The sequence below is a fragment of the Oncorhynchus masou genome, chromosome 12, assembly GCF_036934945.1.
Source record: "Oncorhynchus masou masou isolate Uvic2021 chromosome 12, UVic_Omas_1.1, whole genome shotgun sequence".
NCBI lineage: Eukaryota > Metazoa > Chordata > Actinopteri > Salmoniformes > Salmonidae > Oncorhynchus > Oncorhynchus masou.
The window spans coordinates 69,851,904-69,870,563 of record NC_088223.1 but is presented as its reverse complement, the minus strand read 5'-3'; the positions used below and the strand labels follow the sequence as shown (position 1 = coordinate 69,870,563).

The 18,660-nt window shown below is 42.0% G+C and overlaps 1 protein-coding gene across 2 annotated transcripts in view; it reads right to left on the bottom strand.

The window, feature by feature from the left end:
- The window catches only part of LOC135550737 (histone-lysine N-methyltransferase, H3 lysine-36 specific-like), a 39,979-nt gene that overhangs the window by 7,907 nt on the left and 13,412 nt on the right, over nt 1-18,660 (bottom strand). For both annotated transcript variants that reach the window (XM_064981813.1, XM_064981812.1), the window contains exons 17-19: nt 4,564-4,676; nt 4,173-4,442; nt 2,490-2,606 (exon numbers count right to left, since the gene is read on the bottom strand). In XM_064981813.1, the coding sequence (XP_064837885.1) occupies nt 2,490-2,606; nt 4,173-4,442; nt 4,564-4,676 (500 nt within the window). The remainder of the gene's footprint in view (nt 1-2,489; nt 2,607-4,172; nt 4,443-4,563; nt 4,677-18,660) is intronic.

Genomic DNA, 18,660 nt, shown 5'->3' with positions numbered 1-18,660 from the left:
TAAGGCCAAACATTTTTTTCATCAAATCATTTTTTAAATATATATTTTGTCATACCTCAAGGCGTCTTAAAATTCTAAATCAAATAGGCAATTGATCCTTGGTATAACCTTCTTCAAATAATTCCATATAATGTAGTTTAGTAGAAACCCCCCTCTCCACCCTGGCTTAGACAGGGCTATGCTTGCTTCTCCACCCATATAGTATAGTCTACATGGTATTTAATTGACCACACATACAGGCACACTTGATTTCACACGCCCAACAAAAGAGAAGATATGTAGGCTACTGAAACTAGTCAATCAGCAAGAATGAGGTTATTAGAGTTTGTGAATATTGCAACAGATGTGCTTTTAATACAATAGATGGCAAATAGCCTACAAAACAAAGACAACCGTTTTGAAATAATCTGGCATATATTTGATAGGACTGGGCAATTTGCAGGCAGACACAAATAAATGTGTTTTCAATATATATTTCCAGTCAATGTCGGAACCAAAACTTTAGCCTGTCATATTTAGTAAGTTAATTTCCATGGAAATTATGTTATCACTCATATTTCATATGTCACAACGATTCATCGATACGTATGCTATGATGCTGGTAAAGTTGTCTCTCGCACCCATAGTACTGGTCATAAAAAAAGCTAGCTAGCTGATGGATGCAAACAATGTTCTTCCCCAAAAACATAGCAAAACGACATAATCTGTTTCAGTAGCTATTGTTAGCTAGCTAACTATATAGCTTGGTGTCATCATCTAAAATAACCCTAATTTATAAAACAGTTCTTATTTGAATAATGGTGGTCGGACCCATCTATGAGAAGCTAGCCGCAATATGGATTAGCCACAATAGTTCACGTTGCAGTTAGCCTTCAAAATAAAAGTATGTCATTGACAGTGATGCAAATGATTTCTAATAGTAGAATTATGCCATAATTGAATAGATCATAATAAACGAGGTTGGAATGTTGTTATACAAAATCAACAAAAGACAATAATTTATTAATTTGACAAAAATCTGTCGGAATCACACTGGATGTATTAGAATATAGAATTGGATTGGGGACATACTTATTTCATTGTACAGCCTTACCTATGAATTGTGGATCAATGACATGGGGTATCAGTCTACTCAGTGACACCCAGAGAACATTACCGTTGTAGCTCTTATTGCGGGACTCTGAAACAACTGAATTGAGCCACATTTATTGTCAACCTACTATGTGTATTGAACATTATTCCAAAAGAAAAACAATACTGTGTGGATGTTTTGGAGTCTGATAACTCTGAGGAGGGCTTTGTGAAAAATATCTTGGGTATTGAGTAGACTGATACCCCATTTCATTGCTTCATATTCCAACCTTGTTTAACATTATCTAGTCTAAATATAGCATGATTCCACCAATTGTAACCTTCTGCATCACTTTCAAAGAGGTACTTTTATTTTGAAGGCAAACCGCAAATTTCACTATTGTGCCTAATCCTTATTGCTAGCTTCAAAACACATAACCCGGTCCGGTTGAGCCTCACTAGCCAGATGAAGCTTACTGGGTGCTTATAACGTTAGCTTTGGGCAACTGGGTTAAGTAGTTGGCTAGCTATTTATTTTCATGAACTGAAGTTAAATTTCAATAGGTGAACAAGTAGTTACCTAGCTAATACTTACTCACTAGGATTCCTAAATCATTGCTAAGAATAATGAAAATGACTGCAGTTTCTACTGGTCATTGTTTTCAGGCTGATTGTATTGGTGCCAGCTAGGTACCAAGCTAAAGCTAACTAGCTACCCCAGAAGTAGAGGTCAAACAAATAATGCCTAATTACCAACGCAGTATTGTAAACACATCGTTCGTGGCCGGTGTGTGCTTGTTTACAGACTTTTTTGTTCAGCTTTGACAGTGCTACTGTTAGACGTGGGGGCACTTGGCTTGCAAGTGCAAATTCAGCACACACAACATTCTATAATAGTGTTATTTGACATGTATCTTTTTTGACACGCAAAGACCCAAACAGGGTTCATGTATGCTGACATTTTATTTTATTTAACCAGGCAAGTTAAGAACAAATTCTTATTTTCAATGACGGCCTAGGAACAGTGGGTTAACTGCCTGTTCAGGGGCAGAATGTACCTTGTCAGCTCGGGGGTTTGAGCTTGCAACCTTCCGGTCACTAGTCCAACAGCTCTAACCACTAGGCTACCCTGCCGCCCCAAATCACCTGGTGGTAAATTAGTTAATAGACCTATAAGAAAGAGAGTTCCAAACCTCTCTGCCAACAGCTTACTCTCTATGCTCAAAACACTCCCAGACAGTCCTAGAAAAATTCTTGCTTGAGAAATTGCCCTTTGCTAAGAAGCTATTTTTGTTTGCTTTTGACCATTTTAATTGAAAACAATCACAGTAAGGTACTAAATTGTTACCCAGAAATGATTTGATATTGAGATAAAAACAGCTGCATTAGACCTTTACGTCCTGACTCCTGAACCCTACCTTGTCCAGGGTCAGCATGTAGAAGTTACAGATGTCATTATCCTGGGCATGTTTGATCCTGGCCCGACACTCCTCCTCATCGATCACCTCTCCTACATACTCGTTCACAAACTCCCCCTGAGAACACACAACCATGACAGTCAGCAGGAGAGATACGGTGGAACACTCATTCTAATATTAATCATCAGGTATGAAAGTAAGGCGGTACAGACCAGTACGGCGTCCCGGCAAAATAAATTGTGGGGGTACACTGTGCTGGTAAAACGTGAGCCTATCACAATTAATACAGCATGCCCAAAAACCTATAGTCAATCACGTCATTACTTAACATTACTGCATGTCAGCCACAAGAAAAATGAGCTAATTGACTGTATACGCTCCAAATTGTGTTGTGGTTCGAGGAGAACACTTACATTTAGTCAAGGCAGAGATGAGTAGCCGAGACCAAGGCGCGCGTGGATAACAGTGGATGCATCAATTCAGGCTACAAGCGTAGGCCTAATGACAATCGCAGAATGCCATTACAATACATGTACTGTAGGTGTTTTGTAATAGATGTCTCTTTCCATTCATCAAATTTCAGGTGCACAGTGCACTGTTGGGGTTTGGATGCTGAAATGTTCCTACAGGAGCACCTTTGTTAAGTGATTGTTTGACAATCAGATGAAAAAAATCATGATTGCTTGTGTTTATGCCACATTAAAATGGATAGGGGGTGTCCATAAGGCTAAGGGAAACTAAGTTTTCCCTAAAGTAAATGTAATTAAATTGACAACATTATATAACCTAATTAGCTGACTCTTGTCTATACAGCAATAAAGAAAATTATTCAACATAGGCTACTACAACAGAAAGCATGATTTGGCCACAGAGGATCCTTAACTTCTTAAAAATAAAAGCTGTGGATTGTTTTAAATCGCATAGCATACAGTCGGAAGGGCCCGCATTTTGGGCAACGCATGCTGCAAATACCAAATAAATTGTTGAGTTGCGACTGTCAGTGAAAAGCAGAGAGACCCAAGCCAGATATATCACAATATTTAAAATACAATCGCGTAAAAGCTTGAACAGCAAATGGCTATTGGAAAGTTTGGAAAGCAAATGGCTATTGCTGTATAGAGATAACAATGAAAAGACACAAATCTGTCTTTTAGTTATCAAAATTCTTAACTTTATTGATTGAACAGAACCCTATCTTATTGGCACCAGCGGTGAACATCGGCCATATCCTTGGTGAATGTGCATATTCACTGTCTTTATCATTGGGTCAGTGTTACTTTTGTTTGTTTTTGGAAAATAATTTCCTCCTCCAGGTTAGATGGATGTCATATTGTATTTGTGTCTCCCTTTTTCGTAGGCCGATTATATGAATCAGACAATATCGTTTTTATTGATCTGTTTGTCAGTTTCAGCAGAGTAGGCTTCCCTGTAATTTTTGTAGTATACTTGGGGGGTCCCGTACCGGTAAGAAATTAAATCCATGATTTCTTGAACAGCCAAAAGAACAGCCACATTTTCTAGAAAAAAAAGTCTGCTGGGACTGAAATCTGTCGGGATTGAAGAAGAATCAAAGTCCCCTTTCAATTCCATAGCTTTTTGAAAATAGTTTTAGCCCCAGGGGATACAGTTTCATGGCGGCACATTGATCTCTACTTAATTTACTCTATAGTTGACATGTATTACCTTCTTGATGTCGTGGGCACAGCGGAGGCCCCAGCCTCGTGCCAGCGTCCTGAAGATCTCCACCTGGCTGTACTGGCGCTTGGTGAAGGCCTGGTTAAGACAGCCCTCCCCTGCTGGGCACACTTGGGGGTGGCACTCATACATCAGCATGCGGTTGATACACTCAGAGTCAATGCCACAAGGGTTCTCGTCCGATGCCTTGCAGTTACAGCGCGGGATCTCTGATAGGTCGGCCGTAATGAACTGCACCTTCCCGATTGGCCTATTCACCTGAGGGGTAGGAGAGTGATGTCAGAGGAATTAAGATGTCAAGGGGATGTTCTAATACTTCTACAGCTCAAAACTTAAACATCATATATACATTTTGTGTGGCAAGAGGTGTGGAAGTTACCTTGATGTGTCTGTATGGCGGGGGTTTCTTGTCGTTCCTCCTGTCCTCCTGAAGCTGTCTCAGTTCTTTCTCTGCCTGCAGTTTCAAAAACCTGCTAGCAGCTTCCTCCAAAGCTGGGGAAAGATTAACATTAAGTCAACAACAATCCTTTTAACTTTACTTTGTGGAAAGTAACTATTTTTTACGTGTGAACAAATAGTTACTTCGGAGGCGACAACAACTATTTGAATACAGATCCCCCCCAAATTACTACTTTTAAAACTATCTGAATACAGATCTCAGAAAATAACTACTTTTGTAAACTATTTGAATGCAGATCTGAGGAAGTGACAACTTTTCTTAAACTATTGGATTGGCCGCCTTCAACTAATGGCAGGCCTGTATCGGGAAGTATATGTTGAAAATAGAATGAATAGAGCACACACAATCTCCTATACTATTCCAATCTGTCTGACAGTCATATTTTATTTACACAATACATTTCTATCTGAACATTTTTGCAAATATCCATTCTCCTGAATGTCCATTGCCCCAGGTGTAAATAATCAACTCAAACCTATTAACCAATGCTATTTTGTACAGATAAGTATGAATAAGTTGGGACGCTCAACTACTGTATGACTCTTTCAACATGCCACTGAAAAGGTCGAAAGTTGCAATTCATTTTATGATACCTTAAAATACTGCAGAGGTTGGCATCTGAGGGTAAATGTTCTTGTTTCAAACACACACTATAACATCCTTAAAGGAATAGTTTACTCAGAATCAGGGGCGCAACTTTGGTTTTAGAAGTGGGGGAGACGTAAACCGGGGTGGGGGTAAAAATGCTATTTCAGAATGTGTGAAAGTTGCGCCCCTGCTCAGAATGACACTAACATGATTTTCAACCCACCTTGGCTGTAGTTGATTCAAGAAGGCAGTTTTGGGATATTTTGTTTACTTTCGACACTTAAAAGCAATATATTGTTACGCTTAATATTAAACTGTTCTTGAGCCTGTGTAATAACACTGCAATTACTTTTGGAGCAACATTTTATTAGAATGTTATTACACACACTTTGGTAATTGCATTTTAATTCCACTTGTAACTACTGTACACAAGATAAATAGTGACTGTTCCTTATTCCACTTGTGTCATAACTCCATTATTATGAAATCTGTATTTATTTTACCAAGTAAGTTGACTGAGAAAACGTTCTCATTTACAGCAACAACCTGGGGAATAGTTACAGCCGAGAAGAAATGAATGAGCCAATTGGAAGCTGGGGATGATTAGGTGTCCATGACTGACCCCACTTTGCTTCAGTGGCAAGCCAGCAGTGGGTTGCAGGGTGGAATGCTGCTGGCATAAAGCAATTTCCAAATCCCATGTAACACCAATGTTGCTATTGTAATAATCACAAAGTTACTATACATGTATAACAACTTGCCAAGTGTTATCGTATTACCTTAAGTCTCACTCATTATGAAAATATATTTGTTATTCATTTTTAAGCTGTAAAAGAGGGGTACTCTAATGTTGAGGTGATACCATGTCCCTCGTGTATTTAATTCTAGGCTATAGGCTATATTGAGATTCATGTGTCCAAGAGCCCTTGTGCTTACGATACCATTTCTACTTTGTGAAAGTTATGATAATTTTTTATAAACACATTTTCGCAGAACAGTTTCATTTCAATAATAAAGTTGTTTCTCAAAATCATTATCATGTGGTTAATCATACACATTTGAAGTAAAATTCAAAAAATCCAAAAGTTAAAATTGAACTAAGGCGAGAGCCCCAGCCTCTGCCATGTGGACACATTGATACACTGTCCATTGGCAGATAAAGAAACTAGCACATAGAACTCAAATGATTTTTTTCCTGCCTGTTTTGCATGTTATTTTGGTATTAATACTGTACGTGTCACATATCAGTTTACCAACAATAAAAAAAGTATGGCAGCTCCAAAATGCAGGAGTTTCAGCCTAGCTCAATCTTATTTCACCTTTATTTGACCAGGCGGCTAGTTAAGAACAAGTTCTCATTTACAACTGCGACCTGGCCAAGATAAAGCAAAGCAGTACGACACAAACAACAAGACAGAGTTACTCATGGAATAAACAAACATACAATCAATAACACAATGCTTTCTGTGGTGGAGGGGCAGCCAGCGGAAAATACGGAGTGTAGGGGTTTGTAATGTTCTCTAGTTGCGCCGTGATTGGCTCAGTGTTCTGTTGCCCAGGAACATTAGCTAACGTTACGGCTTTAGCTAATGGGGATCCTAATAAAAATTCACAAATTCACTCATGGGCACACTATGTCACCGAAAAATCTGCTAGAAAATTCAAGCCCATTAGAAGCGCCCATCCAAGAAGGCTCAAATTCATTGGACACAGATAATATCACGTCAAATGACGTTATATTTACAGTAGCTTGGATTGGACTGATCATGTCAACATCATTCCTAATCTTAGCTACCAAGCTTGCAGTCATCCTCATGAATCAAGTTGATAATCTACCGGTAAATCCTTTTCAACCCTTGTCAAATGAAGAGAAATAAGTTGGAAATTGGGGGTGTGTTTTCAAGTCTGGGTTTAAGGGTCTCTTTTCCAAGCTTAAAAAGATAAACTTTCAACATTGGCCATGCTGTCAATCCAGCATGACTTATGCTGTGCTCAAAACAACTGGAAACTCGGAACTGGGAAATCTCAGACTTCAGTGAGTTCAAGACCACTGGTAACGGATAAATCTAGCTCCACCTGGGAAAATACTGAAAAAATGTGGGGGCTCTTTCTAGAGCCAACAAGAAGAACAACCGTGCCACCTTCCTCTTCAAGTGAGCACAGCACAACAAGGTGAACTATAGTAGGATGGCGCCGACAGACATGGCAGCTCTGCTTCTCACTCCCAAGCAACTTTGCAGTATGTGTTTTGTGTTTTATTTCTTACACTATTAGCCCAAAATGTGTTTTTTTTGTGTGTGTGTGTTATTACATACAGCCGGAAATAACTTTTGAATATCAGAGCGGCGGTAACTCACCAGCATTACAACCAGGAATACGACTTTCCCAAATTGGATCCTTTGTTCGCACACCCCAGGGCAATTTAACCTATCCCTGAGGATGCTCAAAGACGCCGCCAGCGGAGAAGAGGTATTTGGAGTACACTTCTAGTTCAACTCAGGAGGTGGGCACACCATCCACCGCTTACGAGTATGTTATTCGCTAATGTTCAGTCTCTAGACAATAAAGTAGACAAGCTAGAGGCGAGGATCTCCTTCCAGAGAGACATCAGTCCCCATCCATACAGCCAGCTGGGTTCTCAGTACATTACGCAGACAGGATTAAATAACTCTCCGGGAAGAAAAAGGATGGTGGTGTATGTTTCATGATTAATCACTCATGGTGTGATTGTGATAATGTACAGAAACTCAAGTCCTTTTGTTCACCTGACCTAGAATACCTAACAATCAAATGCAGACCGTATTACCTCCCAAGATAATTATCTTCGGTTATAGTAACAGCCGTGTATATTCCCCCTCAAGCCGATACCACGACGGCCCTCAAGTAACTCCACTGGACTTTATGCAAACTGGAAACCACATATCCAGAGGCCGCATTTATTGTAGCTGGGGATTATAACAAAGCAAATTTGAGGAAAACGCTACTGAAGTTCCATCAACAAATTGACTGTAGTACTCGCGCTGGGAGAACACTCGACCACTGCTATTCTCTCTTCCAGGATGCCTATAAGGCACTCCCCCACCCACCCTTCAGCAAATCAAATCACGACTCCATTTTGCTCCTCACTTCCTTCAGGCAGGAACTCAAACAGAAAGTACCCGTGCTAAGATCGATTCAATGCTGATCTGAGCAATCGGAATCCATGCTTCAAGATTGTTTTGAACACGCGGACTGGGATATGTTTCCCAGGGAGCCTCGGATAAAAACATTGATGTGTACATGGACACAGTGACAGAGTTCATTGGGAAGTGTATAGGGGATGTTGTTCTTACTGTGAATATCAAAACCTACCCAAACCAGAAACCGTGGATAGATGACAGCATTCGCTCTAAACTGAAAGCGCAAACCACTGCATTTAACCATGGCAAGGTGACTGGGAATATGGTGGAATACCAAAAGTGCAGTTATTCCCCCCATAAGGCAATCAAACAGGCAAACTGTCAGTACAGACACAAAGCTGAGTCGCAATTCAACGGCTCAGACACAAGACGTATGTGGCAGGGTCTACAGACAATCACGGAATACAAAGGGAAATCCAGCCATGTCACGGACACCAAAGTCTTGCTCCCGGACAAGCTAAACACCTTCTTCGCCCGCTTTGAGGATAACACAGTTCTATCGATGCAGCCCCTTCTCAAGGACTGTGGACTCTCGTTAAGCGTGTTAACCCTCGCAAGACTGCCAGTCCAGACGGCATCCCTAGCCGCGTCCTCAGAGCATGCATGTTTACGGACATATCCAATCTCTCCCGATCTCAGGCTGTTGTTCCCACTTGCTTCAAGACGTGCACCATTATTCCTGTACCCAAGAAAGCAAAGGTAACTGAACTAAATGACTATCGCCCCGTAGCACTCACTTCTGTCATCATGAAGTGCTTTGAGAGGCTAGTTAAGGATCATATCACCACTACCCAACCTGACACCCTAGACCCACTTCAATTTGCTTACTGCCCCAATAGATCCATGGACGACGCAATCCCTATTGCACTCCACATTGCCCTATCCCACCTGGACAAGAGGAATACCTATGTAAGAATGCTGTTCATTGACTACAGCTCAGCCTTGAACACCATAGTGCCCTCCAAGTTCATCATCAAGCTCGGGGCCCTGGGTCTGAACCCCGCCCTGAGTAACCGGGTCCTGGACTTCCTGAAGGGTTGTCCCCAGGTGGTGAAGGTAGGAAACAACACCTCCCTTTCACTGATCCTCAACACAGGGGCCCCACGAGGGAGCGTGCTCAGCCACCTCCTGTACGCCCTGTTCACCCATGACTGCATGGCTACACACGCCTCCAACTCAATCGTCAAGTTTGCAGGCGACACAACATTAGTGGGCCTGATTACCAACAATGACGAGACAGCCTACAGGGACATGGTAGGGGCCCTGGCGGAGTGGTGCCAAGAAAATACCTCACCCCCAACGTCAACAAAATGAAGGAGCAGATCGTGAACTTCAGGAAAAGGCACAGGGAGCATGCCCTTATCCACATTGACGGGACCGCAGTGGAGAAGGTTGAAAGCTTCAAGTCCTCGGTGTACACATCACTGACGATCATCTGAAATGGTCCACGCACACAGACAGTGCCTCTTCAACCTCAGGAGGCTGAAGAAATTTGGCTTGGCCCATAAGACCTTCACAAACTTTTACAGATGCACAATTGAGAGTATCCTCTCGGGCTGTTTCACCGCCTGTTATGGCAACTTGATTGCCCGCAACCGCAGGGCTCTCCAGACGGTGGTATGGTCTGCCCAACGCATCACCGGGGGCAGACTGCCTGCCCTCCAGAACACCTACAACACCCGATGTCACAGGAAGGCCAAAAAGATCATCATGAACATCAACCACCTGAGCCACAGCCTGTTAAACCAACTATAATCCAGAAGGCGACGTCAGTACAGGTGCATCAAAGCTGGGACTGAGAGACTGAAATACAGCTTCTATCTCAAGGCCATCTGACTGTTAAATAGCCATCACTAGCCGGCTACCACCAAGTTACTCAAACCTGCACCTTATAGAGGCTGCTACCCTATATACATAGACATTGGAATCACCGGTCACTTTAATAAAGGAACACTAGTCACTTTTATAATGTTTACATATTGCTTTGCTCATTTCATATGTATATACTGTATTATATTGTACTGCATTTTAGTCAATGCCACTCTGACATTGCTCTTCCTAATATTTATATATTTCTTAATTCCATTATTATACTTTTAGATTTGTTTGTATTGTTGTGAATTGTCAGATATTACTGCACTGTTGGAGCTAGGAACACAAGCATTTCACTACACCCGCAATAACATCTGCTAAAATATGTTTTATGTGACCAATAAAATTTGATTTGATTTTGAGTCCAAAAATGATGTAATATACCAGGGAGATATGTATACTGCAGCTAAGAAAGTAACACTAAGTGTATGTTGTGTAGTAAGCTGTTAGTAGCCCATGTGCTTCACCCTAATAATTTGGTCCCGTTTCCCTTCATAATTTAGCTTACTGTTCTGACTTGGTGGTGCACATGTAGCCTATAGCATTTTAGAGAAATGTCATCATCGAAATATTGTAAGAGCTTTCATTTTCTGATTATATGCCCCCTTTATTTATCCTACGGTTCTGACTTGGTGTACAGGGAGAATACTGTAAGAATGGCCCATGTTCTGAATTCTGTTGCTGTACATTTCAAAAGTGCTGAACAAATAGTTATATTGACTGCGTCCGTCCTAACTCGCTCATGAATGTCTTAATCGAAATTACGGATTGCCTTTTATCTGCTAGTCATCTCCTCATGCCATAGTTTGTACATCTCATTTGTCAGTATAAACCATTATATTCCAATTCATGTTTTGTTTAGTGTTGTGTTGTGTAGTGGCTTTGCTGGCATGCATCTAAACATGTTTTTGTTTTGTTTGCCCCACCAAGATTTACATGCTAAAATCGCCACTGCTAAAGAATTCCAGTCGGGCAATGTAAGAAGACGTGTTTCAGAGAGGTCCCCAATTAAACTTAAATGTTTATGTTTTTTACACGCCGCTGTTAGTGTTTATGTGGATGTATCAGTTAGTTATATTATTTGAATCACTTTTCATGGTACCAAGACCAACACGAAGAGAACTGCTTCGACTAACACATCGTCAAAGGCCGAAACAACTACTCAAACACCGAAAATGGCTGCCGCGGCCAACCCTGCTGCAGAGTTGGAGGCCTTGTCTATGACCACGCTTGTAGCTGAGCTAGCTAAACAAAGAGGTAGCCTAAAAGAGGATATGGAGATTGGGTAGATTCGTCTGAGAATTATACCAGAACGGAAAACATCTGGATTGTTGGCATCATGGAGGGAATTGAGCCTGGAGTCAACCCTGTGAAATTTGTCTTCAACATGCTGGTGAAAGTGATGGGTAACGGTGTCTTTGACAAGCTGCCAGACTTCGACCGAGCGCACAGATCCATCGCCCCCCCCCCCCATACCCAATTCAGGGAAGCGGCCTAGGATGATCATATCGTGTTTTCATCATTACCAAGACAAGGAACGTACAATGTGCTGGGCGAGCGAGCATCAACCAAAATTCCGTGGCCAAGATATATGCTTCTACCAGGACCCGGTTGCCAACCTCGTGAAGAAAAGAGCTGAATTCAAGGACATCAAAACCTGTCTCTACAAGAAGGGGATAAAGTTTCAGCTCCTACACCCTGTCAGTTTTTTTTGAGGGAGAGACCCTAATTTTTGACACACTGGCCGGGGTTAAAGCATTCTATGTCCGGCGCATAGAGTAAAGTTGATAGAGGAAGCGGCCCGGCTGGCTAGCCATGGCGGGAGGAATATGTGGATGGCTACTTTGCTAGCTGGCAACGAACTGATTTTCAAGACATCCACTTGGATATTACTTTTCACATGAAAGCAATGTTATTTTAATTTTTTTGGGTGGGAGCCCCCGATGACATCTTTATTTGATTTAGTTTAATTTGACTGAGATTAGTGGCAATGTTAGCCAATACATCACAATAAAATTGGCTGGCTAGCGGGAGCTGGCTGGACACACTTGACTGTTTATTATCTGGCTGGCTTGCTAATGCCCCATTGTAAAAAAATGCAATTTTACATGGCAACAAGATGAATGCTTAACTCCAGGTGCACACATGAATATCTGTATTTCATCTATACTTGGCTGAGAAGATTTGAGACAACAGCAAAATTGTGCTGACTTGCTAGCATGGGTAGCTAACCACAACAAAAACCAGAGTGCTCAAGCACTGACTGAATGTGGAGGTGGATTTAGCTAGGCACTTCTCCACCATTTCTAGCAGCTAGCTAGCTGAGATAGCTTGACATTCTAGCTACAGCTAGAATCGGCTAAACGAAGACCTGTATCCATGTAAGTAACATTGGCTGGCTGAATAGCTAAGCTGGTACTAGTAACACATTGTAAATATCCAATGTGAACTTGTTATGTTTTTGTTTCAGATAAGTTGGCATTAGCTAGTCATTTAACGTTACCTTTTTAAAGACTATTTGTTAATGCTACAATCTCAGGGTTTGATTCCGGTTACTTTCTTGTTTGTAAATTTCTTTCATGCAAATTTCTGTAATGCCTTTCTACCCTCTGTTAAAAAAGTAGAATCGTCTGCCATTGTTATTAGTGACGATGCTCCTCTGTCGCTCGACCTCTCATTCAGATCGCCCCCCATGGAGACTTAACTCATCTTTACATTCAAACAATTAATTCTGCACCATTCTATCGAATGCAATTGATGTCTTTATTGAGACAAATAAAACAGAATCGATCTCTCCATCTACACTTTGGGAAACAATTAAAGTTGTTCTTAGAGGCAAAATAATTTCCTATTACTCTCTTCTCAATAAACAGCGGAAAATTAAACATCAACAGCTGATCGACGCAATTCTGGAATTAGACCAACAATACTCCGCCTCTCCATCACCAGAACTTTACAAAGAAAGGCTGAGTCTTCAAACTCAGTACAATTTACTATCCACAGATAAGGCTGAGCAGCGGCTACTCCGCATCCGTTTTTATTTTTTACGAACATGGAGAAAAGGCTGGTCGATTTCCAGCTCATCAACTAAAGTGCAAATCTGCCTCACAGCTGATCCCTCAAATTCACAACACTTCAGGTGTCTTAACAGTTAGTCCTATTGAAATAGAAAAATACCTTCAAAAAAATGTATTCAGATCTTTACACGTCAGAATAACCTGAAGACAATTCAATTATGAATGGTTTTCTTGACAATTTGGAAACTCTTACCATTAGTACATTTTTTTTTACATTTAACCTTTATTTAAGTCAGTTAACAACAAATTCCTATTTACAATGACGGCCTACACTGGCCAAACCCGGACGATGCTGGGCCGCCCTATGGGACTCTCAATCACGTCTGGTTGTGATACAGCCTGGACTTGAACCAGGGTGTCTCTAGTGATGCCTCAAGCACTGAGATGCAGTGGTTTAGACTGCTGCGAAACTCGGGAGTACAGAGAAGAGAGAGGAAATTGATCAACCTTCGCAGTTAGAGGAGATTATTAATTCAATTACAGCAATGCAAAGTGGGAAATCCCCTGGCCAAGATGGCTACCCAATCGAATTCTACAATAACTTTTCTGCCAAACTGGCCCCCCTCCTGCTTGAAATGTTTGAAAACGCACTGGACCAGGGTGTTTTACCCAAACCCTGGGGGAGACTCCCCAAACATATGGAAGAAGGAACTCGGGTAAGATGAGACTATAATTGAGCTTTTTGGCCATCAAGGAAAACGCTGTCTGGCGCAAACCCAACACCTTTCATCAAGAACACCATTCCTACAGGGAAGCATGGTGGTGGCAGCATCATGCTGTGGGGATGTTTTTCATCGGCAGGGACTGGGAAACTGGTCAGAATTGAAGGAATGATGGATGGCGCTAAATACAGGGAAATTCTTGAGGGAAACCTGTTTCAGTCTTCCAGGGATTTGAGACTGGAATGAGGGTTCACCTTACAGCAGGACAATGACCCTAAGCATACTGCTAAAGCAACACTCGAGTGGTTTAAGGGGAAACATTTAAATGTCTTGGAATGGCCTAGTCAAAGCCCAGACCTCAATCCAATTGAGAATCTGTGATATGATTTAAAGATTGCTGTTCACCAGCGGAACCCATCCAACTTCAAGGAGCTGGAGCAGTTTTGCATTGAAGAATCTCAAAATTCCCAGTGGCAAGATATGCCAAGTTTATAGAGACATACCCCAAGAGACTTCCATCTGCAATTGCTGCAAAAGGTGGCTCTCTCATTTAAAATGGATGTTAAAACAACAAACTTTGATTACAATGTGTTAGGTGACTAAAAAATACTGAGAAGCTCTAACTTATTAGTGGTGAACGTGGTGAGTTAAGACAATCAGAAATCAGACATTACTGAATGGGCTCTTTCCTACATTTGCATGCAACAGGCCGGGTAGGTCTACTTCTATGCATGCTCAGGCACACGCACTCCCTCAACGTTATCAGGACAGAGAAACCTGACACATGCTCATTGCTCATGGAGGACTCCAAACAAACACAATGAAAAGATTGACAAAACTCGTAATTGTTATGGAATAAACCAAAACATGTTTCTCACAAGTGTAGCAGGTTGTGACATCCGCAAACATTTCCACTCCAAGAATGAGAATGGTATATGACTGGGATTATTACATGCATTAACAGAAATGTATGTAACCAAATGACGAGGGATTAACGGTACATTTACTAAGCCTTCTGGTGACATATGCAATGAGGAAGATAAACAATCAACCAACAATTCATACAATGAAACAAAAAAATGGCAATACTTGGTGTGAGACAACACATTCTGGAGAGATGAGAGGATGCATTCTGGAGAGATGAGAGCATGCATGAGAGCATGCATTCTGGAGAGCTGAGAGCATATATTCTGGAGAGATGAGAGCATGCATTCTGGAGAGATGAGAGCATGCATTCTGGAGAGATGAGAGGATGCATTCTGGAAAGATGAGAGCATGCATGAGAGCATGCATTCTGGAGAGCTGAGAGCATATATTCTGGAGAGATGAGAGCATGCATTCTGGAGAGATGAGAGCATGCATTCTGGAGAGATGAGAGCATGCATTCTGGAGAGATGAGAGCATGCATGAGAGCATGCATTCTGGAGAGCTGAGAGCATACATTCTGGAGAGATGAGAGCATGCATTCTGGAGAGATGAGAGCATGCATTCTGGAGAGATGAGAGGATGCATTCTGGAGAGATGAGAGCATGCATGAGAGCATGCATTCTGGAGAGCTGAGAGCATATATTCTGGAGAGATGAGAGCATGCATTCTGGAGAGATGAGAGCATGCATTCTGGAGAGATGAGAGCATACATTCTGGAAAGATGAGAGCAAGCATTCTGGAGAGCTGAGAGCATGCATTCTGGAGAGCTGAGAGCATGCATTCTGGAGAGCTGAGAGCATGCATTCTGGAGAGCTGAGAGCATGCATTCTGGAGAGATGAGAGCATGCATTCTGGAGAGATGAGAGCATGCATTCTGGAGAGCTGAGAGCATGCATTCTGGAGAGATGAGAGCATGCATTCTGGAGATGACAGCATGCATTCTGGAGAGCTGAGAGCGTGTATTCTGGAGAGCTGAGAGCATGCACTCTGGAGAGCTGAGAGCGTGCACTCTGGAGAGCTGAGAGCGTGTATTCTGGAGAGCTGAGAGCGTGCACTCTGGAGAGCTGAGAGCATGCATTCTGGAGAGCTGAGAGCGTGCATTCTGGAGAGCTGAGAGCGTGCATTCTGGAGAGCTGAGAGCGTGCATTCTGGAGAGCTGAGAGCGTGCATTCTGGAGAGCTGAGAGCATGCATTCTGGAGAGCTGAGAGCATGCACTCTGGATAGCTGAGAGCATACATTCTGGAAAGATGAGAGCAAGCATTCTGGAGAGCTGAGAGCATGCATTCTGGAGAGCTGAGAGCATGCACTCTGGAGAGCTGAGAGCATGCACTCTGGAAAGATGAGAGCATGCATTCTGGAGAGCTGAGAGCATACATTCTGGAAAGATGAGAGCAAGCATTCTGGAGAGCTGAGAGCATGCATTCTGGAGAGCTGAGAGCATGCATTCTGGAGAGCTGAGAGCATGCACTCTGGAGAGCTGAGAGCATACATTCTGGAAAGATGAGAGCAAGCATTCTGGAGAGCTGAGAGCATGTATTCTGGAGAGCTGAGAGCATGCATTCTGGAGAGCTGAGAGCATGCATTCTGGAGAGCTGAGAGCATGCATTCTGGAGAGCTGAGAGCATGCATTCTGGAGAGCTGAGAGCATGCATTCTGGAGAGCTGAGAGCATGCACTCTGGAGAGCTGAGAGCATGTACTCTGGAGAGCTGAGAGCATGCATTCTGGAGAGCTGAGAGCATGCATTCTGGAGAGCTGAGAGCATGCATTCTGGAGAGCTGAGAGCATGCACTCTGGAGAGAAAAATGCCATGTCTTCGCCACACACCCTTCCCCTTCTTCTTGTTGGAACATTTTTAATTATACTCAAGACAAATTATCTTCACACATATTTTAGATGCTTTTCAATGACAGCTGCAACTTAATCAGCTCGACATATTGCCATGGCCGCTGCGCAAATTGCGGGATTCCCAAATAGGCATAGGCCTACAAACTTGTGATTTGAAACAATCCACAGCTATTTAAAAAAAAAGCTAATGATTCTATGAGGTTAAGTCATGTTGAATGTTTTTATTCAGACAGGAGTAATTATATTATTTTGCTAAATTTACTTTAGGGAAAGCCAGTGTCCTAATATTGTGCACTGTGCACCTGCCAGTTTTCTTTCCAATTCGCAAGAGGCAAAAACCTGAGATGTGTATATAATGACGAGATGCTCATGTTTCCACCCTAACAATGAGAGTCGTTGTCCCAAAGGCGGGAAGGCAGACGACAAGCTTAGGTCTGCATATTATGCCCATAGAAACGCATTGGGCTTATTCTGGACAGATTTTGGCGAGAGTGAGCCCTCTCGCTTCGCCTCTTCCTCTCTGCTGAAACTCTCACCGGAGAAAGCATCCGAGTGAGCGAAACAGCACATCTCGGTCTTACTATATGTAGCCCATGTATCTAATCCAGTCTGGCTAGAAATAGTATGACCTGCCATACACTTTTGGTCCAGACAGCATCAGCTATATATGGTCTACACATACTGAGACAGAAGCTGTGTCTAGCTAGACCTGACAGTTCATGACACTTTTGTATTCTGATAATGGAGTTCTGATCATAAAATTCCGAACACGTCATGTGTCTACATTTACATTTAAATGTGTCCACCTTGCCCACATTGTATCCATTCCCGCATTATATTCAAATGCCAGTATGCATTCTATAAAAGGTGGAATAGGCAAAACAACAGCTGATGGCAGTATCTAACTACTGTAGCTAAGTAGCCAGCTAAACTCTGTAGCCAGACGTTCTTCGTCCTCCTCGTCTGAGGAGGAGTAGGAGAGATCGGACCAATATGCAGAGTGGTACGTGTCCATGTTAATTTATTCAACAGAACACTAAACAAAATAACAACGGAGAATGAAACGAAACAGTTCTGAAAGGTGACATACACTAAACAGAAAACATTCACCCACAAAACACAGGTGGGAAAAGGCTACCTAAGTATGATTCTCAATCAGAGACAACGAATGACACCTGCCTCTGATTGAGAACCATACCAGACCAAACACATAATCACAACCTAGAAAAACAAACATAGACTGCCCACCCCAACTCACGCCCTGACCATACTAACACAAAGACAAAATAAAGGAACTAGGGTCAGAATGTGACAGTACACAACCAGAGAGCGCTGATTCACTCACTTGGATACTTTATCTGAGATTGATGCGTCTTTCTGTTGGAAATGATCAATATTTCAATATTTTATTTGGACGGGCAAGGAGGTAGGTAGGGTGGGCCAGGCCCTCTAAGGCCCTCACATAATGCTGACCTTGCATGGCTCCCAAAGTTTTCATACTTATTATTTAATAACCTTTTACTGCAGGGTCACACAGTGTTTGTTGGTGGTCTTAAACAAATCTATTTTGAAACAAAAGTATACACCTCATACACAATGTTATGGTCTTAAAAAAAGAAGACACCTACACCATGTCAGAAATAGAGTTAAAATGTAACCCTTTTTCATCCCAATAGTTTTCATCCCAATAGTTTTCATCCCAATAGTTTTCATCCCAATAGTTTGCATCCCAATAGTTTTCATCCCAATAGTTTTCATCCCAATAGTTTTCATCCCAATAGTTTTCATCCCAATAGTTTTCATCCCAATAGTTTGCATCCCAATAGTTTTCATCCCAATAGTTTTCATCCCAATAGTTTTCATC